This window comes from Sander lucioperca, chromosome 14 (genome assembly GCF_008315115.2).
Source record: "Sander lucioperca isolate FBNREF2018 chromosome 14, SLUC_FBN_1.2, whole genome shotgun sequence".
In the NCBI taxonomy this organism is placed as follows: Eukaryota; Metazoa; Chordata; class Actinopteri; order Perciformes; family Percidae; genus Sander; species Sander lucioperca.
In genome coordinates, this window is record NC_050186.1 from 5,014,042 (window position 1) to 5,035,315 (window position 21,274).

Here is a 21,274-nt window from a genome sequence, read left to right on the forward strand (position 1 = left end):
AGAAATTCAAATCAAAAGAGTTAAGAAATGGAAGCTGGCTTTCTGCGTGTCTTGCCATCTTTCCATCCAAAAGGTGAGCTTGCCTTGCTCTCTCTACCTCCTCTTTCCCTCTTTCTTCCTCTGATGGCATTGTAAATGGAATGAGTCTGGTTGCATTGCTGTATTACGGTGGGATAAAGTATCAGTGCTGGTAATCTTCCGTGGATTAATGGCTTCTTCTTTATCTGCTGCGGCTGCTCTGCTCAGATGTCTGGCCGGGCCAGGAGCCTCCTGCTGGAATACTAATGACAGACAGACAGACAGACAGACAGACAGCTCCTGCTCTCCCTGTCCCCAGCCCAGCCTACGGGAGGTGTGTGTGTGTGTGTGTGTGTGTGTGTGTGTGTGTGTGTGTGTGTGTGTGTGTGTGTGTGTGTGTGTGTGTGTGTGTGTGTGAGTGAAAGAAAGGGAGCACATATGTGTGAAGTGCATGTGCAGTGTAGATAGAGAGGGCGCACAGCAGAAACAGAGGAGACTGCACGTGTTAAGTGTGTGTGTGTGTGTGTGTGTGTGTGTGTGTGTGTGTTTGTGTGTGTGTGTGTCGCCCCCAAGACCCTGTCGCCTCCTTTTGTGAGGTAGTTGCTGTCCTCCTTGTCCTGGCTGACACCTGCTTTGCATACAGGAGGGGCCAAGCGGAGAGGAGGGGAGGGGCAATGATGGTGAAATGAGGGTCCCCCAGGATGTGAGAGAGAGAGGGACACAGAGGGGACCAAGGAAGGAAGGGAGGGAGGGAGGGAGGGAGGGAGGAGGAGATACAGCAGATTAGTAGAAGAAAATAAAGAAGACTGATAGAGCGAGAGAAGGAACCTGAGAGAAAATTGAGAGAGTAACAATGGAAAATATGAACAGATCCCAGCGCTCATGTGAGCCACTGACAGAAACCTATTCTGTAGTAAATAACCTGCTGTAGGGTGTAGTCATTGTGGCGTGGTAGCTCCACTTCCATTCCCTTAGCAAGGTCACATTTATCCCAAACAGACCCAGGGCAAAGAATATAGGTCCTTTTATGAAAAAGAAAAGGACCAACACTGAACGCCATCTGCTTCCTCAGTCAAAGAAGAAAAGAAGAGGAGGAGGAAAGGAAAAGGAGGGGGAGTGACAGAAGCACACCATGTACCAACTACTGGCCATGCTTGCGAACAGAAATACAGAGGAGAACAAAAGAAGACTGTACACCCTGAGCTTACCTCATTTCCAAGGTGGAACAGGAACCAATATAAGAGCAGAAGCACCAGCAGAGCATCCAACCAGAGTTAAGTGAAATGCCAACATCTGAGGAAACTTCACATCAAACTGTTCTCGAGAAATGTGGCCATATTACCATAACTTCATGAAGCCAAGAAAATAGAGTCTTACAATTGTTTTCTCTGAGCAGATTGTAGTTGGAAATTGGAACAGCAACATATTTGTGGTTATTTCCATTAGTGTGCAGTTATTGCTCAGTCCTGTCATACACAAATGGACAGGTTTTTTCAGGCACACCTGTTCAATCTAAAGCAATCCAAGACAATGGCCCTGCCTTAAATCATATCTTTGTGAAGCTTATAACTGTCAAGTTCAGTTGTCACTGACTCAGAGAGGTGTTTATTTATCAGTGGCAGTACATTGAACAACTACCAACAGCTGTTTTATACTTCTTTATCATGTTAATATAAAGTGATATGCAAAAGTTGGCTCATTTACGTCAGTGCAAAGTAAGTGAAAAATCAATATAAGCTAACCCTTTCATTCTCCAGTGTTTCTTTTTCTCACTCTCTAACACACAAACACACACACACACACACACACACACACACACAGCCAGCTTGCTAGTCACATTATAGTGGCTCCATTTTTTGACATTCTCCTCACAGCTGTTCTTTGCAAGTCAGATCTTGAATGGTGACACGACAGGCAATGGCCGTTTGGTTATGCGTTCAGTTAGAGCTCTCTGAAGAGACTGCTCTGTTTGTATGTGTGTGTGTGTGTGTGTGTGTGTGTATGTGTTTGTGTGAGAGAGAAAGAGATGTCATGCATACAACACCACAACCTTGTCATGATGCGACTCCCCATCCCCCCCACATTTTTCTTACTTTCCTCCATTTAGTATTTCCTCCTCTCTTTCTTTCTTTCTTTCCCTCTATCTGCCTTTCTTCCTTCTGCCTAACTTGCCTAACTGAGTCTTTTCCTGTGTGGTCCCAAGCAGCTCTCGTCTTACTTTCGTCTTACTTGAAGAGATAATGAGTTTGATTGCATCACCCCCAGAGTCATTTGACAAAACTTTGGATTACAAAACACGCTTTGATCATTAAAAAAGGAAGATGCCAGTGAAGAATAGTTATTGCTGTTACTGTATGAAACTTTTTAGTCCATTTCTTTTAAAATGAAATAGATCCATGTCAGACATCAGCTCAGAGGGTGCACACAGCCCCAACAGAGATCGTGTCAGTGTGTGGTGTGAGGCCAAACAACATCCAGAGACATCACGTTTAGACACCACTGAGCTGAAGCAGGTGCACAGCCACAAGCCAGTAGATTGCAGCTGGTTTAACACGTTCATACTTATTTTAATGGAGTGATGGGAGGTCTGCAAAACGTCAATGAGATCACTGAGACTGACTGGAATTAAGCAAAAAATAAAAACTTACTGTAGATACATTTTTGTCTTATCACTAAAATAAAAAATAAAAAACTATAAATCTGGACAAACATTGGCTGACCATGAACAAAGATGCAATGAGTGTGAATGTGTGTGTTGGTCATGTTTGTTTCTTTGGAGAAAGAGAGGAAAACAAAGGGCCTTAGTCTCACTGGTGGTTGGAGGGATTTGGTGAGAGAGCGCATGTTGGCGCATGTGTGTTTGTAGGTGTGCATGAGTGTGCCCCAGAGCTCTTTGTGCCTTTTTGATAGACTCAGCCTTTGTTGCCACTCTACGTGTCACATGCACATGCAGCGACAAAGAGAAACTAAAGCACACACTCATATCTACATACAAGTTGGCTGGTTTTGCTATACTGAAGAGTACCGTAGGAAGAGCACACAGAAGAGTCCCTGAAACTCTATACTTCTTTTTTTTTTTTAAATTGTCATTTGACCTTTAAAACATCTAGGAGGTAATTTTATATGTTTTAAAAGTCATTTTGGATTATGGTGCATCCAAAATGCCCTTACAACCTAAAATGTCCTCACAAGAATAGTAAACTGTCTATAGTCAATTCTCACAAGCACAGCTAAACCAGACCACACACACACTCAAACACGTGCAGGCAGCTACCATTGGCTCTGCAAAGAGGGTCCCCTCCTGTCCCCATCCCTTCTTGCCTGCAGCTGCTGGCCAGCCTGTCAGTTCCCAGGCATCAAGCCATCAGAGATGACGCCTCCTCACGCCACCAAGTGGTTATCACCTGTCCTGCACTACTCAGCAACAGGGGCTCTATCCTCCAGGCAGCAGTGGAAGTTAAGATGCTACCAAAAGTGTTTATAGCTTCATTGATGGAGTTTTAACTCAATGTGTGTGTTTGAGTTAAGAATAAAGATTCAAACTATATGATAAAGCCACATAATGGAAATAAATATAAACTGTAATATAAGTCATGTTAGTTGCACCATGTACGCTTTATTGCCCTGTGTGACATTTTTTGTAAGTCCACTTTAAAAGTAATGAATGTTACCTACCAAATAGTGGTACTAATTATTAATATTTTGCCCCACAATTCTAGGGGTAAATATATTCTATCAGGAGAACACAAGTCAATGAATGAACAACTTAAAGGATAAGTCTGGCATGAATCAACAAATTCCATGAAAAGACAAACCAACCGCGTAGTAGTCTGTCTCGCAATACTTTCTGACTTTCCCCAAACTCATTCTAAAGATGTAAATCTTTAACAACAAGTCACATATATGTATAGTTTAATAAAAAATAAAAAAAGGATAAGTGATTTCCTGAAATGGCTGGTCACCGCAGTATTTTTGCAAAAATTACTCAAACACAAGTAAATAGTGCATTTATTGGGGGACTATTTCAAATGCAGATGCGCTAGGGAGCATTTATGGCAGCAGTACAGTTTATTTGGGATTGCATGAAAGTTAACTAGAGCACACATGTGTTCATGCATACACCCATTGTTAATTTCGCTCTTTTCATGGGATTTGTTAATATAAAAAAATAAAGAATATCTCTAGATTTAACCTTTGAGTCAAATGATGAGAGACAAAATAAAAAGCAACAACAAAACAGGTCACAGACACAAGCTGTCAGTGTCAGACGCACGCACCCTGGTGGCCTCCCAGTATTTAGTCAAGCTGTGTCAAGCTCAAGTGTGTGTGTGTGTGTGTGTGTGTGTGTGTGTGTGTGTGTATCTGGTTTGGGTTTGTTTATGCCATGGTCTTGGTATGTCCCTGAACTCTGCTTAGACTCTGGGTTCAAAGTCATGTGTGTGTATACAGTATCCTTGCGTGTGTGTGTGTGTGTGTGTGTGTGTGTGTGTGTGTGTGTGTGTTTGTAGGAAGAAAATCTGATATTTCTGAGCCACAGTATGCCACATCCTTGCTATATCATGAGCTCTACTCAAACGCCACTGTGGATTCAAAGTCAAGTTTATAGAAATGTGTGCATGCATTGTGTTTATTAACCTGTTTATTTAAGGATTTGTTTTCTGCACCTGACAACCGGTCAACTGACAAGCAGGAGTCTGGGAATAAAAAAAGATGCTGAGATGTGCCGGAAAGCAGTTGAAGCGCACGCAAAAGGTGCAGGGGCTCAACAGTGGGGGGGCTGCTCAGTTCAGTGAGTAATTGTGGTGGGGGTCACACAGGTCTGGACCTCATTAAGAGAATTGTCTGGGAACTTTCAGGCTCTGAGCTGTCGTCATGTCACCTGCCTTTTAGTCACGGGAGTAAGGAAAAACAGAGGCTTATTAACATGTCTTTCAGTTTTCCAGGTCACACAGTTCACCATTAGAGGCAGGAAGATCAACACACACGCTAACACAAAGCAGTTTTGCAGCAAATACTTTGAGATACAAGCCTATGCCTGACATGCACACATCTGACATCTTTGGACTGTGGCGTATGAAAAGCAGGTACGTCATCTCAGCCAGTATTTCTTTTGATCGTCTTTGAACGTCTTCTCTTTTCTCTTGAACGCCCAGCCCCCCCCCCCCCCCCCATTCCTCTGTTCTTAATTTGTATTCACAGGGGGGTTCTCTGCCGTCTGAGGTTACATAGATGAGAATTGGGGGGGATTTGGGGGATCTCTCTCCAGCAGTTTTTTAAGTGGCTGAGGTATCAATCAGGTGCTGATGTTACACTGATGCAATGTTTTAGCCTTTAGAGGAGGTTACTTCTGGACGCTGTGCTGCTTTATATCAATTTACCAGCAGCTAATCTAGATATCAGTTAACATTTGACAGTTTATACTGTTAACAGATGTGCAAAGACAGCTACCTGATGTTTGGTTCTGTATTAATTAGGAGCTTTCTATCAGGGACATTTTAAAATTTGACTAATGATCTGTTTGCCGCTTTAAAGTGAAGTAATATTGAGTTGGGTCCGTAGTTCCTGACAAATCTGTCTGATAAAGCGGAGGCAAGAAATCACAAAAACACATTTTATAGTGCATTTAAACCGGTTTACTCTCATGCTTGCAAGTGTAATTCAAAGCATTTACCAGAAGAAACTGCATACAATAAAAAGTTGTCATCCATTTTAAAATACATTCAAGAGTGCAATTATTTAGTATGAAGACAAGAATATAGAATATATAGAATATAATCTCTCTTTAAAAAATCGTTTCTAATCATTTCATAGTATGAAAAACAGCATTTACATAAAGCAGAAAACATTCAAAGATCAGCAGGTGCACAACTGTTCCCAAAACCCAGAGATTCAATTATTAATTATTATAAATATATATAAAAAATCAAGCTACACATTTTACTGCAAGTGTGCAATCTGCTCGAGGATAGTACGAATTTCACATCCAGCATAAATATTACAGTACTTTAAGGACGGGGTGATTATCCAACAATAAGGTGCAGGTTAGTTTTGAAGTCAGCAGATTTACATTTTTAATTTTTTTTGTTCTCAGGAATTATTAAAAAACATGTTTTAGATGGAACAAAAACATGTCTTGATAAAAGAAAAATAGCACATAAAGAAGTCCTGAAGTGACCAATCTGAATCAGAAATGACTCCACAACCCTGCTTAGAGGTGAAAAGGCGCTATGGGGCAGAGGCTGACTATTTGCTCTTCTTGCAGTTTGTTGTCTCTGCGTTCTCTGACTCCTCTTTGGCTTTGAGCAATCCACTTTGTCCGTTGACAGGAGAAACCAGGGTGTTCTTCCCCGCTACTCTATTTCCACCAGTTGTGGCAGTTGAGGTCGTCCCGTTGGTTGCGCCGTTTTTGATGCACGCTTTCTTTTCCTCGCTGATGAGGGCAGCATAAGGGGAGTGGCCGGTGAAAAGTGTCTTATAGATGGCCGACTCAATGCCAGCGAATGGTGAGGTGGAGGAGCCTGTCAGCATCATTCTTGACTAAATGTGTCAAGATAGAAACAAAATGTTTTATTAGGTTTAGAATATAATATGTGACCATCTAACCACTTCCATAAAGTGGAAGTGTCTCAAATTCCTTCACCATAGCAGCTGTCTCTAAAGCAGCTATAATCAGTAGGCTATATTTAAACTCGCTTGTGGAGTCTTGTTTTGTTTTATCTTTTGTGTTGACCCCAGGAAGAATAGTTGTTACTTCGGTAATAACTTATTGGGATCCTAAATAAACAAATAAAAATAAATAAACCTACAGAGAAGTATCAGCTGACTCTTGCAGTTGTATGTAATTTGTCATTTTTCATGGATAGCCAAAGTGATGTTGGCCTAGTTTACACATAAACACACTAGGTACGCGGATAACGCATTAGTATTTACTTCTCATTAGGGGATGAGTGTATATCTGCATCATCAGGAACACAAAATAATAAATAGCAGATTTGGACGGAACTTTTTAAATCTGATGAAATGGCTCAGCGTTAATTTGACAGACCAGAGACGGAGGGCGCTAACAGAATGAGAGTTGAAAGAAGACATGGTAGATTTATCTGTGTCTCAGTCAAGAGCACAAGTTTCCCAGAGAAGAGAGGATGATGCAAGCTGATGAAAATGATACAAAAGCCTGAGCCCTACGGGTAATACCGAGTTAATGTGAGTCATCGCAGCTAAAACTTCAAAAAAGCAGAGGGAGAAAGGTCACTTAGAAGACAAGACACTACAGATTTGGAGGGAGCTACGGCACCAAACATTTTAGACCTGAGTTAAGATCAAATAAACTAAGAAATGTATTAAATAGTTGTAGTTTTTGTCATGAACCAAAACACACCGTCCTGGTGCAGAATCAGAATCAGAAAAGGGTTAATAGCCAAAGTAAGTTACACTTACAAGGAATATACCTTGGTGGTTGGTGCATACATACACAAATCTGTATCTTATATCGTATTTGGTTTGTATCTGAGTCACTACCATCGTGGATGTTTATTCTTAAGGTCAGTGTCAGGTATGAGCTACACCAAATATACACCACACTGACCTTGTTGACGACAGTGAATATGGTGTAGATGAGCATCAGGTGGTGCTTCTGGAGAGGCAGATAGTGGGTCTGCTGCAGAGCAAACAGCACCGCCCCTATCAGGGTGATCTTGGTGGGGCTAAACAGACATGCGATAAAAGGTTATGTTATGTTAATTAAAGTTGGTTGTGATATAATAGATGACACAAATAAATCAATAAATAGCAAGGGTGATAACTTTATACACATCACATCTATGTTCTTGAATTATTATGCACAAATGAACTAAACTGGAGACACACGTTATCACTGTAGATGTACATGGCATCCCTTTGAGTAAATAGCTCAAATAATTTTTTAATGCTGCCTTAAAGTAACAAAAAGAACATGTTTGATAAGATTTGTATACATAGGTGCTAGCTGTTTGGTTTGGAATAGTTCGACATTTTGGAAAATACACCTATTCACTTTCTTGCAGAGAGACAGATGAGAATATTGATACCACTGTCCTGTCTGTAAGGTAAATATAAAAGGTACAACCAGGAGCCGGTCAGCCTATTTTAGCTTAGCATAACGACTGGAAGAAGGGAAAAATAGCTTTCCTGGTTCTATCCAAGGGTAACACAATCTGCTTACCAGCAACTCTAACGCTCAATAATCAATAGGTTATTGTCTTTGTTTGTTTAATATGTGTAAAAAACAAAGTGTAAAAATGACAAGTTGTAGTTTTGCATGAGGGGATGTGCCAGACTATTTTTTGTCGGGCAATCAGCAGAGATTCCAGGGAGTGACTGAGCCAGGCCAAGAAAAAGTCCAGCAAATAACCAACTGTAACACCACAACATGTACAGCAGTCATAATTTCACAATACACTCACAGTGTATTGAAAATTTAGTTTTTATAAGCACAAAAATCACAAATATAATATTGATAGAGTCCTGTAGAAGACTTACTAAGACATTTTGAGGAGCTCATTAGTCTCTGGTTTCCATACGCCTCGAACAAGCTGCTCAAAATTACTTATCAGACCACCTCCAGCACCTAGTAGGAAAGACACATTTGCTTGATACAGATTCATATTATTCACACACATATAATCTATTTAAAAATCATCCTGCATGCACCATCAGCTACCGACCTTTAGCCCACCCAATGGCAATCATAACCATCAGACTGTCTTTGTATTTACTGTGTGCCTGGGTAACCCCTCCGAGCACCTTCCACGTCCTGGTCACTTCCTTCATCCCTGACAGCACTAGCCTGAGAGGCAGCAGGGCAGCACAACAGTACACCAGGTCCATGGGGCAGTAAAAGACTAGGTACCTGTAGAGACACATATGGCTCAAATAAAGAGTGAACACACACACACACACACACACACACACACACACACACACACGCACACGCACACACACACACATACACACACACACACACACACACACATACACACACACACACACACACACACACACACACACACACACACACACCTCTGCTACCTGCTGTGTGTTAACTGTGTTCATTACACATTTTGACAGTCACTGACTGTGACAGTACCTGACTACACCAGCAGAGGGCACGCTGTATTTATTGTGAGGAGAGTGTAACTATATAAGCCACCAGTAGAGGGTACCAAAGTGTCATCCAGGGTCTAGTTTGCAGTGGGCCTCTCACTAATGTTCCCTTCCTCTCTTGCTCTTTTCTCAACCTACTGTATATACTAGGCCTATATTATTCAGTCTCAAGATATTTACCATGTGATTGAAGCAAGAAGAACACTGGTGCTGTTGGACAAAGGTGCAACAGCTGGCTCGGCCAGCATGATGGCAGACAGCACACCTCCACCAAAACAGAAGAGCATGGAGCTGAACCAGCAGGCTAAGGGGCTGACTCTGGAAACCTCAAGAACGCCTGCACAAAAACAGAAGTATATTTTTCAGCAGGATCAGTGTGATGTGGATTTAGAGATCTGTAAGAGGCGGGGAAGACCCTGCAATCACTGTTGTTGTTGTTGAATGCTTGCCATAATAAGCATTAAACATCAGGATTTACACAATGACAGTAATACTACCTAAGAGACAGGCTTTGTGGATATGAGAACATTTATTCTAGACTAGCCATTTGTGAAGTCTACAATATTGTTGTAGAAACCAATTCCACTTTAGCATATCAGGGTATTACAAGGAGAAGTGGAGTTTGATACATTGGCCTTCCTTCCGGTCTGATGCATGCTTCTACTAGTCCCTAAAACTGTGTAAATATTAGCTAGTAATAGGAAACAAATAAAGAGATGTTTGTCAAGCACAGTTACATTATTTGCTTCTGGGCGTACAGTTCAAAGTGCAGAGCAGAGGCACGACATTGGCAGTTATAAACCATATCGGTTCACTGCAGATAACGATCAGCTGCTCAATGCTCCCTCTGTGCTTCCACACTGTATTCCTTTTTCCTGATATTATGGTATTAAATGTTCTTATTGTAAATCTTCACTATGAAACGAAGGTTTGGTTGAACTATTATTTAGTTAAAGTGTCAACACAGGTTTTATTGACAAAATTCCAACACTGTGATTTTTCATATCCTTTATACAACTCTATCTACTTTTGCAATTGGTCCAACACTTTCCAAGACCGACTTGTCTGACTCTACCACAATTAATGTCACCAACGTACACTAAGATATACTTGTTATCTTAACCTCACAGGCAGAGTGCTCAGTCAACCCTGAGCCACCTGCCCCAAGTCACTATGGCCGCACACAGGACCATACTGGTAATCTGAGGATTACAGACAGATTATAGACTCCTGGAGAGAGATCGGTAAACCAGGAGGATTTATAGCTATATCTGCCTCTTCTGCAGACTCCCAGTGGATTCAGTCTGCTCGGCTCACTTATTAACTTTGCTCTCACTCACAGAATATGGAAATGTTAGCAGTTTAGTTACCACTAGTTTAAAAAATAGAAGTGTACAAAGTTGTGTTTACTACATTTTTCAAGGTTCTAAATGAGAAACATTTAACAACAGTTCTAATGCTAAAATAGAATGGACAAATAACTGTTAAATACTAAAAGAACCAATACAACAATGTAAAGTAATAGTAAAAGACTTGCATTCAAAACCCTACTTGAGTAAAAGTAAGAAAATAATTTACTTAAGGTATCAAAAGTACCAGTCAGGTAGTTTTGTCCAGTTGTTTCCATCCTAGGGGTTGGACCCCACCTTAGGGTCACCAGATAAATATGACGGATCCTGAGATGATTGATGGGGCAGGAAAGAAGAAAAACAAAGTTCTGATACACCAATCTTTAATTTTTTTCTGACTTTTCTTCTCTAATCTTTGCTTTTTTGTGAAATAAAATATATTTTGACCACTTTGGGCTTTAAACATTTATTCAAATAAATCAATGTAAGAAGTTTAGAGGGGAAAAATCTCATTGGTGGAACTGCTAACAACTCATAGAAAACATGGAAGTACATGAGACACATTCTTTGATGCCTATGCATATCTTCATTACTGGGTCACTATTATAAACAAAAGGCAGGAATTCTGACAACATCTATGGTTATATTGACCCATTTTACCACATTTGAGTGAAAAAAAGCTAAACACATATATGGACGTACATATATGAATGGATAGAGAAGTGTCAGTGTATAAGGAATATAAGAACCATGTCGATGGGACATTCTAAGTGACTATTAATGGATTTTGAAACTCATATTATTTGGGGGATAACCATGCTCTACATTTTGGAACTACAGTTCCCTTAATTTGGGGGCTATATTTGTTTACATTGTAGCAAATAGCACCATTAAAAGTATGCCAAATTCGCTATTAGCAGTTCCTGTTTGCAATAAATGTACCCATGGATGTACAGACAACTTTCACTGGATTACTTCTCAGGCAGGTTCTTGAGTTATAAGGAGCACTTTTTGAGTTTTAAGTGGATTAATAGAGGATCACAATAATATCCTAGAGAAGTGTAGGCCTAAGTCACACTGAAGTTCCTTAATAGTCTCCATGAGCTGTGTGTCACAGCCACTGCTGCTGCTCGAACTACTGACAGTGTTGGAGAGCAGGCCAAACTAAAGTAAATACCTTCCCGTTGTTTATAGAACACCGGTATGCACTTGTCTCTTCTTACATCACAGTGTCTTGACATCACGTCTCTCCCTTCAACTCTCGCATGCCCCCATTGGCTAGGCTTGGGCCGGTGTAAAAATGTTCAAACTGGTTTTACTGCATATTAGGCCAAATACCGGACCAACCCGATAAACCAAATTTTACTACTAGGTGTTGCACTTGATTCAGCCGCCCATAATGAGAGTGTAGTGACTCCAGTCCACTTGGTGGTGGTATTGTAACTCTAAGCCATGACTTTATACCTGCAGTGTTCACACACGCTCAGCTTTTTCAGCTCACCTCTTTCATCGGCTTGAAATCCGAAATGTTGCCATAACGACGGCGCAGTTTTAGTTTTTCGAGGCTAACTCTGCCATTTACCATCTCGTCACCCCCAAAAACAAATGAACCCTCTAGTAAACAAACTCAGCCTTTCAGCCTTTCACCCTCCCACCGCTACTGAAATGTAAAGTCCTTCAAATCGCCACTCGGCAGTAAATTGCTGTCAGACACTAGCGACTAGCATTAGTTTGTTCGTTTATGAACATAATATTATGTTAATCACATTGTCATACTGCTTATACCATTGTTAGCCAAGCTACTTGGAAAGTTCAGTGAGCTAAGCTAACGCTACTGCCCAAAACTGATTGCAATAGAACTTGGATTTAGTGCCATGATGTCGTCAGCACAGGTTGCTAATGTAGGCTACTTTTTAACTTAACAGCTTGCATACAATCAATCTCCCGGCCATTTTTCACCGCAGAAAGCTAGGGCTAAAGCTAATATAGTTAGCCTAAAGAAACAAGGCGTCTGTCCCAACTAACGTTACAATTCAGAGCCGTGATGCTGGAAACGTAACACTAATCTACAACAGCAGTCTGTTTCTGATATAACGTAATTTACACTGATTTAAGTGTTCTTGGATACACAGTTTGTTGCTAGTGTGTGACATGCAGGTCTGCACACACAGCAAACCACCAATCACAATCAATGTTGATCAATTTATTTAACAAACAAGCAGGCGCCGCTAGTCGACCACAACCTGAAATTTGGAGGAAGCAACATGCATGCATTATTACTATCATTCACTTTAGCCTGGATTGATAGTATTATATGAATACAATGGTGTCATGTCAGTCAACCAGTGTATTTAACCATCTAATTTCCCTCTCCAAAATCACTTCAGAAGAGTATTCACAGTAGCCTAGAAATCTAGACGCACCCTAGAGGCAGCAAATGTAATTTGCAGCCAGGGTCGTCTAGCAACTCTCCGTTGGCTTGCGAGCTGGAAAAGCCAAACTGTAGCCGGGCCAATCACATTGTGCATAGAGTCGGTGGGCGGGCTTAACATAATGACAGCAGAGTTACGACGGTTCCATGTGAATTCCCTGCTACTTGAAAACAAAGAAGATGGCTGCTGCTGCTGGCGAACAGCGGTCTTTCGAATCGGCTTCGGCCGCGACTCTGGAAGACTTGGAGTTAAGCTTTTCTTTGAGAAAAGAACAAAGAACGGCACTGAAGTCATTCTTAAAAAAGGAAGATGTGTTCGGAGTTTTGCCGACCAGATACGGCAAAAGTTGAATCTATCAACTAGCTTCGCTACCTTCTTCGTTGCTCTGCCTGGTTGTAGCGCTATCCTATTGAGTGCAGAGGGAATTTGAAAGACAACCGTTTATCCCGCCCCTCGCATTGAGCCCTCCCAATGGTGAGTTCCCAGACCCAACATCTTGATGTGGGTCTGGCTTGTCAGGCTATAGTCACAGCGCTTACTTGCATTAGTGTTTGTAAAGCATTAAAGTTCAACAAAGAATGGTTCACATCATTTTTATTTTCTATGTAGATTAGAGCTTAGATCGGGCCCAAAAAATCAAGCCTGACCCTACTCGAGCCCGTGCACGTTGTGTCCAAGCCCGGCCCGGCCCGACACATTAACAGTAATTATGAGCCAGAGCCGATTTAAACCTGACAATTTTTTAATAAGTGGACTGTTATAACTGACGTTCTCAACTACAATTCCGAGTTGTTTGAACTACAGAAATCTGTTTAGAATTATCTTAATGAATAACGGTAATGCAACAAGGACGAAGCATGTAAACTGCGCTGTTTGTTTATTCAGAATGGAATGGATCGCAAATGGACCCGAATGAAGAAACGTAAAAAAAAAAAAACTCGACCCTAGCTGCTCCCTCAGCCGAATAGTGTGGGTAACAGATCAAGGCAGCAACATAATCAAAGCCCTGGGACCATATAGGAGACTTTCTTGTCTTGATCACCTAATTGGCCGACAACAGTGATGCAGAGGGGGGGAGACGCGACGTAGCACAGTTTACCTCACACTCAAGTCAGTGCAGGACATACACCCAGAGCTACGGGAGAAGCTGGAGAGGCATAGCTTGCTCCCCACTGAATAAGGCTAATGAAGTAATGATTAAAAAAACACAAATGCTTGTTTAAGGGCCAGGCCCGGCCCGATCATAGCGCCGTAAAATGTCGGCCTGGCCCGGCCCGTGGGGAGTGCATCTAATGTAGATGCACTCCCCTACAAAATCACCCCAGTAGTCGAGAATGATTTATTATTTCCAAATAGAGCTATTTATGTCATCTTGTAAAAATTAGTATTTTTTTCATTTCGCAATATATCGCATGAAAAAAAAAATATCACAATGTCAGTTTTTTCCCAATATCGTGCAGGCATAGCCCCACCCAGTTTGAAAGCATCTGCTATACACCAGAGGTAACTGGAATGATAGTGAGTGATAAGAAGTACAATGTGGCTGTGCAACTGCAGCATCAAAGGCACAGTGAGGTATTACTATTAACAAATTTTAACAGTTTTTGTGTGTGATATGAGTTTCGTAACAGTGACACAACCAGACCTTTTTTATTTTGTGTGTACATGAAGTCTGGTGTAATGAACATTTGTGGTTCAAAACTAGCTTCCACAGTTAGAAGAGGAGGAGCTTTGAAGAAAAAAATGAACATGTCAGACAGGAAAGAGCAGTTTTAAAATATGCCAACACCCTGACTGTCATACCCTTTCCTCCTGCAAGAGCCTCAGCCTACATGAGACAGAAATGTTCAGTATCAGTGAGTTTGGTCTTACAACAGTTGTAGCACTCTGTTCACAAATGCAGCACATTGCTTACATAGTAAACAGGGTCGTTATGTCATCACTTTAAGTTCCAGAGCAAAACAAACTGCTGCAGTCAGTGTCTGAGCCCAACTGGCCGACCACAAACTTTAACAGAAATGTTTTTTCATATAAGAAGTGGTAACTTTTGCGCTATAATTTTTTTCAAAACGTAATTTCAATATAGCACATATTTCAGTTTTTAGGTAGTAAAAAACTGTTTTTCTTACATTTTACAGAGAAATATAATACACTGGTTGGAGTGCTCTGACATGCTGGGCTACAAACACGGATCTTTACCAGATCAACTTCCTGTTTCCTGGTTTGCATTTGAAGGAGACACATTTATTTACAAGTCAAATTTGAGAAATACAGGCCAAGTTACCACAGCTCTAACATGTCATACTGGTTGTATTTCCAATTCCTCTTTTTCTCTCTCGCTCTTTTTATCATCTCTAATGAGAAGATACAGAGTGGGCTCTCTCTTCTCAGTTCTCCCAGGAATTAAAACAAACCAAACACAGTTCCCTTTTTGGAAATATCTCTCTCTTCAGAGCCATAAACAAACATAATTGTTGTAATCTGAGATCAGTTTTGCCTGTGAAGTCTGTACATGAGTTAATTTACATGCATATAAGTCCAGAATGAAGGGGATATTGAGACAAGTCTTGTAACTGAGAAACAACTAAGTTGTTGCTGCTGCAACCTGATCAGAAACAGTAATTTAATCCTTAACCAGAACAGTATATCTCCTTCCGCACAAACAAATACACGTGATCTCACCTTGTAAATAAGACATCCCTTCTCTCGTCTGAGATAGATACATAAATAGATGGAAAAAAGTGGCTTATCTCTGGTTATTTTTGGTCTTGAAGAGAGAACCACTGATTGACATATAGCCACGGGGGCGGCAGTAGCTCAGTCTGTGGGGACTTGGCTAAAAAATACATAACCAGAGATAAGCCACTTGTTTTCTTATCGAGTTATATAGTTTCAGGAGCGAGGAGGCATGTATTATTTACAAAGTTAGATCATACAGTATGTGTTAGTGTGTAAGGAAGGAGATATGCTGTCCTGGTTAAGGCTTAAATTACTGTTTTGGATCAGGTTGCAGCAGCAACAACTGAACTGTTTTGGTTATGACACAGGAAAAAGAAAATAAATGGAATTGTTAACTGGGTTAAGGGCATTCCTTTCCTTTTTGGGGAAAAGAAGAACTTGAGCTGGCTCCCCGAGTGTTTTTTGTGTCTTGACTTTTATTCCTGTTTTATTGAATTTCTTTTGAAATGATCCTGAGATTTAAACCATTCTTTTGCTATTGTCTCCGTAATAAGGATTGCGTGTTGTGTTTGCTGATCTCTAGTATATTGTTTGTCCATATTTTCACTCTATGTGTCTAGATAGATAGATAGATAGATGTGAACAGAGGACGAGGGGTTAAAAGGTCATGGGAGCTCAGATGCTTTGAAAGGCAAGTCCCAAAATAGACTGTAGATTTACAGCAGCGGGACTACAATGGACTGTGTGTGTGTTCTTCTATGTTTGTGTGTGTGGAACATGGACTCACTGTGCAGTTAAAGTCCACCTGTCCCTGTAGACACTATCTCAGGGACATAACATAGTTGGCTCAGTGACTGCCTTTGGTCTGAGCTGATATGCTCAACTGCATCTCAGTGTTGTGTTGTAGATTTAGCTAGCTAAATATACACTACCGGTCAAAAGTTTGGGGTCACTTAGAAATTTCCATTCCACTCCATTACAGACAGAATACCGGCTGAGATCAGTTGCATTGTTTTTTTAACCAGGGCAGCAGTTTTCAGATTACAGTATGTGCTTACATAATTGCAAAAGGGTTCTCGACTGTTGTAGAAAGAAGTGGCTGATCTTTAATGCAATATCTACATTGCCCATTATCAGCAACCATTCATCCGATGTTCCAAAGGCACATTCTGTTTACTAATCTGATATCATTTTAAAAGACTAACTGAGAAGACATTGGAGAACCCTTTTGCAATTATGTAAGCACATAATGTAATCTGAAAACTGCTGCCCTGGTTAAAAAAAAACAATGCAACTGATCTCAGCTGGTATTCTGTCTATAATGGAGTGGAATAGAATTTCTAAGTGACCCCAAATTTTTGACCGGTAGTGTATGTGTATCTATTAAGCTAAATATAGATTATAATGATCAGTTGATTATTCAACTTAAAATAATAACAATAATATAATAATTTTGGAGGATATAACATAAGCTACTTGATTCTGTAGGAAAATTAGTCTTGGACTCAAGTACAGTAATGTATAACGTTAGATGTAGTTTGTGGTGCTGTTGAACTGTATTGCATTATACAGAGAGGATTTATGTATTATTTAGTCTACTCTACCCTCATTACCAGGGTCGTGATAAATTGGGTTGACAAAACAACTGTTAATAAACAAATAATAATATATAAAATAGGGCTATTATGAGTCATGTAACTTTTAATAGCAGCGAGGCTAACAGTGTTGTTAATGTGAACAATAAACATGTTATTTAATGTCCTCATCACCAGAAAAGAACACACTTCGGACAAAAGAGGGGTCGGGATTTATAAAACAAATTTTTTTAAAGAGATTGTATGTTTTTTTTTTTATTTTAAATTAATTTACCACTCAATAAGTTAAGTTTAGGTGTGTTTTCATTTAAGTTACAACACAACATCCCGAGTAGCTGCGTGGCATTTTGGTGGAGATCTAACGTTACTAGGATAGCTGTAACTTTATGTCTGTTGTCAAAGTTGCACCTGGTCAAACTTGGTGAAACGTGTTTACGTTGAGACCTGTTGAACTTTAGCTACGTCAGACAGCCACTTACCTGGCTGCTCCCTCAGAGCCATGATTGACACGATGTAGTGCGCCATGTCAAAGTATGGAAACATTGACAAGTTTGCCAGTCCGTGGGACAGCTCGTCCAAATGCAACACCCCGAACAAATCCATAATCTTATCTGCAAAACTCCTTAGCAAGAGGAAGCTAGTCTAGTTAATCCCAGCGAAGAGTTCAAGTGGAGGAAAAGGCACCGGTCCAACTCAGAGCATCAGGGCTTCCTCCACCGCCTGTAAAGTCTGACAGTGGCCCAAACAGCTGTGTGTCTTCGGATAAACTGCTGCCAAGTTGCTCACAACTGGTTAGTTGATCGCCGCTCGTCGCCAGGCAACAGATCTGGAACAACCAGATGGTGGTCACCACTGGTGTCACCATGGACGACGGGCTCTGACGACGCTGTCACCGGCCATGGATGTAGTCACCAGCGCACCAGCGCATAGCAGGAATTCCTGTTCCGTGTTCCGCCATGCAAGTGATGTGGCAGGCGGAGCCAGAGCGGCTTAGTGATTGGAGGAGCTAGAGCTGACCAGCCAATCACTGGTCTTACCAATCACTTACAACAACAAAAGCTATTGTTAAAGGTATAGGTCTGTGCCTTTAACAAGTGGAGCCTACATGTGGAAATGACACATGGTTATATTTTACATAAACATTATGAGATACAATTAATATAATGTTTTGATTAACATGTTATTGTTGATGTTCTCTAAAGTGACTATATGCAACTTTTAAATGTTTGTGAAACTGTGTAATTTTGTATCTGATGATCATAAATTACATGCAACAGCAAACGAGACTAACAGTGAAAAGAACTCTATTTTTTATATAGTTTGTATTAATGCTGTTTCCCGGGTCCGATTTTTACGGCAAAGTTACGAACTGATTTACGGCAGGTAGATGGCGCTATTGAGCACACATTCTGACGGGTCACAGATTTTGGCGTAACACCAGAAAAGCTTGTGTTAGTGAGTAGGCTATGCAGGTAAAAGGTAGCAGGATATGTCTTTTTATAAATCTAATTGTATTTTCATTTTATTTTAGAAGTTATCTGCTGTAGTTATGGCTGATAACTGATGCAGGGCCATCACTGAAAAAAGGAAATCTGTCGGGCTTTCAACAGATGGAGACAATTACAGGATTGTAAATAATTCAAAACTGACCCCGAATTGACCCTCAGGTATGTAATATGTCTATTTCATTCATAAAACATATGCTAGATATGCTAATACCTGTTACATAATATACTAGTTGCTAACTTTTTATTATTTAACAAAATCAATAATAATCCCTGCACTGCAATTCCTTTTATTACTCTTCAACCCTAACATATAATTAAGAATTTGACACATATAAATGTGATTTTGAGGTATTTCCAATTGCTTGTGGTAGCCTATGTGATTTATAAAAGAATTCCAAAGAAAATGTTTGTTTGAATGCTTTTGTTCTATTCCCTCCTCCTCTACACCCACACCTCTCATTATTCATTGATCAATACAGTTTAAAGTCCTACCAACTATAGTTTGTACAATTAAAGAAAAGTAGAGCCACATTTGTGGTATAAAATAGACACCCTAGTATTGATCGGGACTGACCTTACAACATTTTGACAGCATTTGTTTTAGCTACTTTATCTCCTAACATTATAAAGGCATGCAAACATGTGAGTGGAATGCAGAAAACAATCACTCAGAAAAGCTGCAAAGGTAGTGTATCATCACTAAAAAAACACAATATATGGTAATCATCACTTAGTCTTTAGTCTCACATTAGGTCATATTTTTACTTTGACAGTACACAGAAACTTAAAGGAAGTGCTGACACAACAATCAGTTCACTACTATTCATGTTATTTGCAATAACGTACACATGAAAATACGTAAAACAGATTCAAAATGTGTAGAGGAGGGTGGCGCTGCAGTGATCCTTTTCAAACTCCTGAATTTCTCTATTCAGTATCATATCAGAGTCACTGCAACATCAGTGGTTTCATAAAATAATTAAATTCAAATAATGTATTTCAATAAACCAAAAATATGAAACATTAACAGAAGCTGCGAGGATGTTTGTATAATTTGATATAGCGAAAAAACGGATTTAAAAAAAAGGTTTTGAGCATGAAACACCCAACAGTCTTAGTTAGTCAGTTAGTCTTCTGGTCAGCAAGAGCATGACACCTGGTGGTAGCTTCATATTAATTTTTTTCTTTGTCTTCTGACGTTTTCTTAAACATTTGACCTTTAAATACAATTGAATCAGATCTAATATTAATTTTTCTGTGACAGCAGGATCTATTCGCACCATGGTAGCTCCTCCTGCTACTATTGAGACACAGAAACATCCATCCTCATTTGTTTTCTGGGACAAGCCTTTTCACTACTACATGGCTGGACTTAACAACTGAAAAATACTCTTTCTCTTTTAACCGTTATTTTTTATTTTTACATTTATATAATACATTAACCTATACAAAAATGAAAATTAGTGCCCTCATAGATATTGTATACACCTTCTAATAAGCAGCTGCTGTATGTTTGTGAATTTAAATCAACTGCTCTTACACTCAAATATTAAATAATAGTAAATGATATGTGAGTCAAAACAGTGCAATGTGTAAAGGTATTTCAAGGGCTTTTGAGAAGCTGTAATGTGAAGTTATATCCACTAGATGGAAGCAGTCAGCCATCAATTCAATGCATTCTGCTCTCATAAAATCTTAATGAAACATCAGAATCAGCTTTATTGGCCAGGTTTGCGTAAACAAACAAGGAATTTGACTCTGGTTAATCTTTGCTCTCAAAGTACACTTTAACATATAAAGAATAAAAACAGAAAGGACAGTAAGAAATATAAAAAAAATACTGTTAAGTATACAGTATAACAATACAGTAGAATTTACAAAAAATAGAGAGAGAGGAAGGAATAGTGCAATATCAGTATAATCTGAAACGCACAAAAACAAACAAAGTACTAGAGAGCGAAGTACAGAGGCTGCCATCCGTGGTGCCATCTTGTATGTAAAGAACATAACCATCCATCAACAGCAACAGTCTAATAATCAGTTATATCATGTTCATATTCATGTTCTCATGATAAAAAAGATAAATCAGCAAGTGAATGCATGCAGAAGATTGTCAAAAAGAAAAGTAGGTGATAAAGTTGATAAAGAATTAGTTTATTAATTTACTTTGGGCTTAACTGACGTGTGGAATAGTAAAAATTGGTGGTGTTCACCTTTTTGTGACCTTTACTACACAATCCATGATGATGTGATTATAAAGCCATAATGAACATGGACTGATAACATAGAAGAGGCACAATACCTAACATGGCCAGGTGATGATGTAACCACATATTTAAAACTGCACCCGCGACCACTCCTGTGTTTGTGTTGGTAGCCGGCAGAGTGCTGAGATGTGTATCAGCTTGTTGAAACCTCTGACTTGTAAAATAGGCTATGTCGTCACTGAAAGCTGTACATTATTACAAGAGCTATCATTTTAGATATCGCCCAGCTACATTGTGACACCTCCCATAAATATATTATAGGACCGGGGGTCCGGTCCATCGGGG

The 21,274-nt window shown here is 39.9% G+C and overlaps 1 protein-coding gene across 3 annotated transcripts; it reads right to left on the reverse strand.

Moving 5' to 3' along the window:
• Window positions 1–5,628: 5,628 nt before the first annotated feature.
• On the reverse strand, window positions 5,629–18,160 carry tmem38b (transmembrane protein 38B). 3 transcript variants are annotated; one of them, XM_035991595.1, is made up of 7 exons: window positions 17,694–17,822; window positions 10,756–10,835; window positions 9,340–9,496; window positions 8,721–8,905; window positions 8,536–8,623; window positions 7,604–7,721; window positions 5,629–6,555 (listed from the first exon to the last, which is right to left on the reverse strand). In XM_035991595.1, exons 2-7 carry the CDS (start codon window positions 10,784–10,786, stop codon window positions 6,262–6,264), a joined length of 873 nt encoding a protein of 290 aa, XP_035847488.1. In that variant the 5' UTR covers window positions 10,787–10,835; window positions 17,694–17,822; the 3' UTR covers window positions 5,629–6,261. The 3 variants fall into 3 exon arrangements, with proteins under 3 accessions (XP_035847488.1, XP_035847487.1, XP_031173602.1); XM_035991594.1 differs by having other exon boundaries at window positions 10,738–10,835; XM_031317742.2 differs by lacking the exon at window positions 10,756–10,835 and having other exon boundaries at window positions 17,694–18,160.
• Window positions 18,161–21,274: the final 3,114 nt, after the last annotated feature.

What these genes read in the sequence shown, in the direction of transcription:
- tmem38b (XM_031317742.2), bottom strand. Translation starts at nt 17,817, where the DNA reads ATGGATTTGTTCGGGGTGTTGCATTTGGACGAGCTGTCCCACGGACTG. An exon ending in TGCCATTGGGTGGGCTAAAG is followed by an intron (nt 8,624 to 8,720) that starts GTCGGTAGCTGA and finishes CTTTCCTACTAG; the next exon opens with GTGCTGGAGGTGGTCTGATA. An exon ending in TATTCACTGTCGTCAACAAG is followed by an intron (nt 6,556 to 7,603) that starts GTCAGTGTGGTG and finishes TGACACATTTAG; the next exon opens with TCAAGAATGATGCTGACAGG.